General features: G+C 39.3%; 1 protein-coding gene across 1 annotated transcript; it reads left to right on the plus strand.

Annotated features, from left to right (window-relative positions):
- Positions 1-5863: 5863 nt before the first annotated feature.
- On the plus strand, positions 5864-6802 carry LOC141933971 (olfactory receptor 226-like). Its single transcript, XM_074849116.1, has one exon. It carries the CDS (start codon positions 5864-5866, stop codon positions 6800-6802), a length of 939 nt encoding a protein of 312 aa, XP_074705217.1.
- The last annotated feature ends 309 nt before the right edge of the window (positions 6803-7111 follow it).

Raw genomic sequence — 7111 nt, forward strand, 5'->3', positions numbered from 1 at the left:
TCTAGTATTCTTGAACAGCAGCAGGAGTCAGACAGACTACCATACAGCCGTAAAATGCTATTACACCTTTGTATTTTGCCACCTCTATTGGCCCCTTTTAAGTAACTAAAGGTAGGCAAATGCAAATTAATTCTGAGAAATATAAAATTCAAATTGGTATTATCTGTTTACATCTAGATACCATAAGATTACATCTGAAGCTTTCATGTACTTCTACAATAAATTTGACATTTCTTAAAATCACTACACTTCTAATAAATCAGATATTTACATAACTTCTCTGGAATTGCCTGTTTCTCTCTAATAGCCATACAGGGAAGCCAGACAGTTGCCCAAGATATGAATGTTAACAATACAAAATATACATTAAGTGGATATACATCCACTGTTCTACCTCACCAAGATGTCAAAAGAGATGCCATCAGCTTGTGTTGGCATCCTACACCCTACAGACTGCAGTTCTGTATGGGCAGCTTAAAGAATCACTTCTTTTGTCATGTCCCAGCTGTTATGATTTCTGCACTTAAAGGCAATTTAATTGTGTCCATCAGCATGGCAGTGATAATCACCTCATACACATAAGTTATCTCCACTACCCTAAACTCTGAGATAAGTCTGAGTAAAATGGGCAGCAAGTCAGGAAAGACCCATCAGCTGGGGCTTGTCTATCTCAGTGTGGGTATTTATAATACAGACATCTCTGTCTGAACTTGTTTAAAATTACCTTTGTATACATACACTTATTGCAGGATAAAATTTCAGGTTCTATAGCAAGCAAGTGCAACTCTGGCTACCAGATGAGGTGAACAAAAACCAGACGTGCTTCCTTTGCTACAATATATTTTGGGTGTAATGTGAACATCTTCAAAGGACAATGTGAGAAACTACAGACCATTCAAGCTCCTCCCTTCTGTTCCTGGGAAAATCATGGAGTAATTCTTCTTAGAACACACTTTTGGTCACATGAAGAAGAATAAGGTGACTGGGAGCAGACAGCATAGATTTATGAAAAGTAAATCATTCCTGGCCAGCCTATATCTGTCATAAAATCACTGGATTTGTCCAGTGAAGGAAGAGAAGCAGGTGCTATTTACATGAACTTTAGCAAGACTTTTAACACTGTCTTCCATCATATCGTAGCCAAGTTATGACTTTACAGTGTGGATGGATGGACAGCTAGGTGGGTCAAAAGGCTGGTTGGATTATCAGGCTCAGAGAGTCGTGATCAATGGGTCATACTCTACCTGGAGTTGTCAATGGGTCTACTCTACCCTGAAATACTGCAGCAGGAGGTGAAGGAGTGCTTACCCATCAGGTTTACAGATGACACCAAACTGTGGGAGGGAGAGGGGAATGGCACTCAACGGCATAGATTGGCTGGAAGATTTGGCCAATAGGAACTGCATGAAATTTAACAAGGATCCAAACAAATGCAAATCCCTGCATGTGGCGAGGAATAACTCCTGTCAATGACACAAGCAGGGGACTGACCGCTAGGTAGAAGCTCTGCAGAAGAGGCTCCAGGAGTCTTGGTAGACAACAAGCTGAACATCAGTCATCAGGGTGCCCTGGCAGCAAAGCAGCTGAACTGTATTCTGGGCTGTTTAAACAGCACCATAGCCAGTAAATCAAGGGAAGTGTTTATCCCCCTCAACTTAGCATTCATTAGACTGTACCTGCTTTGATCAAGAAGGTGTACTTCAGATCTCCTGAGGTCCCATCCAGCATAAATTACTCTATAGAAGGTAAGGATAGGGTTCATATGCCTATATGACATTAGGTACTGACATCTTAGGTGCCCCAGAGCATCACACGTGGCTCTTGCTCCCACTAAGGAAGGGTTTAATTTAATATATGTCTTGTACAAAAGTGTCAAATATCCTAAGACATAGAAAATATTACTGTATGCCTGTGTTTAGACATCTCGCTTGCTCCTTTAGTATATACCTGGCTAATCATGGTAGTTTGCTTTCTAGTCAAGGGACAGTCACTACAGTCCATGGATTCTAAGAAGTAGTCAAATTCATTGTAATGCACCTATTCAAAACAGAACAGATAAAGGGAATTCTTGGTTACTAGGTCATGTAAATACACAAACAGAGGAGCCAAATCCTGCCTGTTGTAAGTATAAGCTAGTGTTTTCCCCTTGGTACAGATTCTGTGTGGATCTGATTTGCTTATGAGTTCTCAAAGTAAAAGTTCTTGTACCGCAACTTTGGTCTAGTTGAAAACAATGAAAGCAGTGTCACTAACCACAGGAGGAATGATTTTTTATGCTCTCATGTTGGAGAATGAGGAGCAACTCAACCATACAGAACTCAGATTGGTCCCTAAAAGACAGAGCTTCATTTTTTCCATGCAACAGAAGAGAAAACAATGCTCTCCTAGCCTTGTCTAATTCTTGATCTCTAATTTCCATAGAAAACTATTTCAGATTTTTTTTACATGAAACTTCATTTTTTTTCCTGCAAATTTCTATTTTCATGCTTTAAATAATATTTTTCAAATGTCTTTTACACATTTGTAAAGAATAGAAGCATCAAGAAAAAACTAGGCTGGTATGTTCATCTTCATCCTCTTCTCTCAAGTAAGTATCGGTTTGTGTTTTATCATTTATGTTAATGCACATTTATTACAGAAATAGCTTTTCTCACTCTTTGTCCTTCCAACCTTCTTTTCTTCCTCCCCTCCTTCCCTCCTCCCCTCCTTCCTGCCTTCCCATTTTTTAATTTTTCATTTTTTTATCGTTTCCCTTCTTTCCTTTCTTCCTTATTCCTCAGAGTTGGGTACTATGAGATTAATTTCCCCTAAGTGTATGTAAATACCCCTAAGTGTATATAAATACCACAACACATCCCCTTTCAATAGTTCATCTCTATTGTCAATGTCTCTGTTGTCAAGTGCTCTTTGAATACAATTCACCTGGATTATTTTAAAGTCTACTTCAGGCACTTCATGCTGAAGAGAAGAATCTTCTGTAGAATTCATTGATTAAAATCTGCAGTTAATATTTGGATTGGTGAGACTCCTCTTATGAGTAAAGTTTATCCATCTTGAAATTGACTTCACATGAGATTTTCCCTGCCTCTGACTTACAATAGAGCAGGCTGTTATCAAATCTCTCTGACAGTTTCCCCTGTGTAGAGGTTCATGGTTCATTGACACTGTAATGATTTTGAGTACAGTGGGCAAAGTTTTGCCTAATTAAGGGATGGAATCAGACCTTCTGATCTGAAATGGTACTAATCTATGAGAATCACTTGTCATTTTTTGACAATCACATTTCCTTAAAGTGTCTTCAATTGAGAAGTAAAAAAAAAAGACATTGTTAAAGAAATATTGCACACAAATATTTAATTCTAGAACATACACACTTACACATACACATATCTATATTCACATGTAAGGTATGAAATACTATTGCTTTCATTTCTTTTCACAGCTATGCATATAGATAGACAGATAGAGATATGGAGGAACAGTAAAATATTAAAGTGGATAATTAAGAAGTCATGGGAAAAACCAGCCTTCCCACCATGGAAATGTAGATATGTTCAGCCTACAGTCTGTTAGCACAGCATATCCCTTCCTGTCTGCCCAAATCTGATATTAGAAACATATATATAATACATATATAGAAAGATTATTATCAGCTAGACAGTGTTGATATGTTGGTGTAAGCATAGATGAATGGGTGGGTAAATGTGTGTGTGGGTATGTGCTCTCATAGCACATTTGTGAAAGGGATTAACCTCACAGTTTACTACAAATATATCATAATAGGTGCATGTAAGATTTAACAAGCTATCTGCAGGTGAAACTGCGAGTTTGTGCATTTATGTTGGTTGTGTCTAACCATGGGATTTCTGTCACCTCATTTAAACCATCCAGAAGACAGGTCAGATTCACTGTAGCTAATCTTAGTGGCTCAATACAGTTACTAAAAATAAATGCCTTTTGCAGGTTATCCAAGACATCTGCACAGTGCCTATAAGTTTCTTATACCCTTCAGTTTCTACATCCTTCAGAAGCAAGAGCTGAAAGGTGGGTGGCATAATCTTCATCATCCCTTATGGCAACAAAAACATATTTTTAGGCAATCCCTGCTATTTCACTTCTTAATCATACCTAGCAACCAAAGAGGAATTCAGGTACTTAAACACAGGCATCTCTAGTGTTATTTTGTGGTACCCTGCAAGGACACAGATCTTCTGCAGGTCCCATGTTATATCTGCCAACTCCAGATGAGTGTCTAAGATATCGCTGGCAGCTAAAATTGCACACATCTATCTCACAGTATAGAGGTGCCTGAATATCTTCATGAGTGCCTGGAGTAACCCACACGCCATGCTAGCTGTCTAAGCTCTGATCATAGTCACATAATTATACATAATAAAGTGGAAGTGTAACCCATATAGATAACAGTGTCCAGAAATATTTAACCCATTCGTAACTAGAACCCTATATGAGGCCAGATGAATCACTGTTTAGAGTCACAGATTGTATTAATTAGGGATTTGATTTGCTTGTCCATCTGATGTTTTGAGAGGCCCTTTTCCCCACCTGGCAGATTTCTCTCCAGAAAGTTCTGAATGTCCTGTAGTTTTTGTGTCCTAATTTTTTCTCTGTATGAATGACCCAAATAACTACAGCATGCAAAAGGCATTACACATGTCCACAAGCTCATATATGGACACTGAAGATGAGATTCAGGAACCTAAACACAGACATAGGAAAGCATTTGAGATATCCTAGAGTGTTTCACAAATTCCTGCAAGATATGACACAGAACTTATGGAAATCTCATAATCTTGTAGACTGAGAGGTGGAAGGCCAGAATATGTACAGCATCTCAAAACATGCTTATGTTTAGGTACCTGAATCACTAGCATACAATTTAGCCACCCACAGTGTGATTAATTCCACACTGTTTAATTAGAACAGGTTAACTTCATATCTGAATGTCCTTTTTCAGTCAAAGGAGAAAGACCAGCACTTCGAGAATGTGGATTCGTTCATTCTATTGTGCTTTATGAGATATTCTCACTTCTTAACAATGTTTGTGTCTCTCCATTAATTTTTGCATATTCACTACATTGTAACAAGATTATCCGCAAGAAGATCCATCTAACATATTTAAGCAGACAGGTGCCTGTCTCAATCTTAAAGACTAACAGTATGAGAGATGGAAGTACATCTAGAAATGATATCACAGGTATTTAGAGGAAATGCATTAATCACTGTGAAGATGCTAATTTACACAAGGATGACTAACAAGATCTAGTGAGATGACTTAATTAATTGTGTCCCCTAACTAATTATCAGAGGCACTAAAGATCAGTGTCCAGAATAGTGTTATAAGAGTAGCTGGTTGAGTCCTGGGTGAGAAGAACTGTGGAGGTTGGGTGAAAAACTCATGAAACCATAGAGTATGGAAAAAAAATAATATCCTAAGCATTGCACACTTTCATGTACCTGGCACATTTCAGATTATGCTGTGTTAGTGTCAGGAGATGCTTGAGATCTGGATCAGAAATATAACTCACAGTTTTGTGAGCCTGATCCTAACTATTTACAGAAATGGTCCTAGAAAAATTCTGCACTCTACTTCAGAAAATCCCCCTTGTGTCCCAGTAGTACTTTGTGAAGTTGCTATGTTGTTTCCATTGACTGTTTTTTTTTCATTATGAATCACTCATTGCAACTTTTTTTTTTTTTTTTTTCTCAATCCAGACAGCCCTAATTACAGACACAGATTTTCAAGTCACAGTCTGTGCATTCAAGCTAGCTTGAGTGGATGTTCAAACTGCTGCTACATCTGCTTCTCCTGCAAAGTCTATAGCAGCTTCGTATGATTCTCAGCATGCCCTCAGATAACCTGACCCATGTGGTTGAATTCATTCTGGTTGGTTTTCCAGGTAAACAGGAAATCAAGCTTTTGCTCTTTTTTATATTCTTCTTGGCTTATGTACTGACAGTGACAGAAAATGCAATAATTGTTGTGCTTGTTTGGACAAATCTCCAGCTTCACAAGCCAATGTATGTTTTCCTGGGCAATCTTTCCTTTCTGGAGATCTGGTATGTCTCTGTCACAGTGCCCAAAGTACTTGTGAGCTTGGTGACAAAGAGACAAGGCATCTCCTTCACAGGCTGCATGGCTCAGCTATTCTTCTTCCTGGCATTGGCCTGCAGTGAGTGCACTCTCATGGCTGTCATGGCCTACGATCGCTATGTGGCCATCTCCAACCCATTGCATTACCCAATTATCATGGATCACACTCTTTGCACCCGTCTGGTCATTGGCTCCTGGATGAGTGGCTTCCTGATTTCCACGGGGAAGGTTTACTTTATATCACGTCAGACCTACTGTGGGCCCAACATCATCAACCACTTCTTTTGTGATGTCTCCCCCTTACTGAAGCTAGCCTGCACCAACATGTCAGTAGCTGAGCTTATGGATTTCTTATTGGCCCTGTTAATCCTTCTTGTACCACTCATTGTGATTATGGCCTCCTATGTGTGCATCATCTCTGCTGTCTTGGACATCCGCTCAGCCCAGGGGCGTCACAAGGCCTTCTCTACATGTGCCTCTCACCTTTTAGTGGTCACAGTGTTCTACACAGCCTCCCTGTTTATCTATGCCAGGCCCCAGCCTATTGATTCCCTCAGCTCCTACAAACTGGTTTCTGTGGTATACACTGTCCTGACACCCCTCGTCAACCCCATCATCTATTGCCTGAGGAATGAGGAATTCAGAAATGCTTTTAGGAAAACAATACACTGGAGTATTACACTGGAGTAGGAGTCAGGCATCAAATCACATCACTTCTTTCCCAGCATGCAATCCATCTGATTTGGTTTAGGACAGTCACAGCACAGAAAAGGATAACAACACTATCACCCTGTTAGGAGAGTGAAATTAAGCATTTCTATGCCTGGATTCCTCTTTGTTAAGGTAGCCATCTAAAAACTGTCAGCTTATTTGCACTCCAAAAGGCATCTTTTTTTGCGTCAGTTTTGAAGTGTATGTAGGGCACTAACTTACATGAAAATAAAATAAATCTCAGCACACCTAATAGGTAAGCATTTGAAGCACTTACCTCTTACACTT

Source organism: Strix aluco, chromosome 24 (genome assembly GCF_031877795.1).
Source record: "Strix aluco isolate bStrAlu1 chromosome 24, bStrAlu1.hap1, whole genome shotgun sequence".
Taxonomy (NCBI): Eukaryota; Metazoa; Chordata; class Aves; order Strigiformes; family Strigidae; genus Strix; species Strix aluco.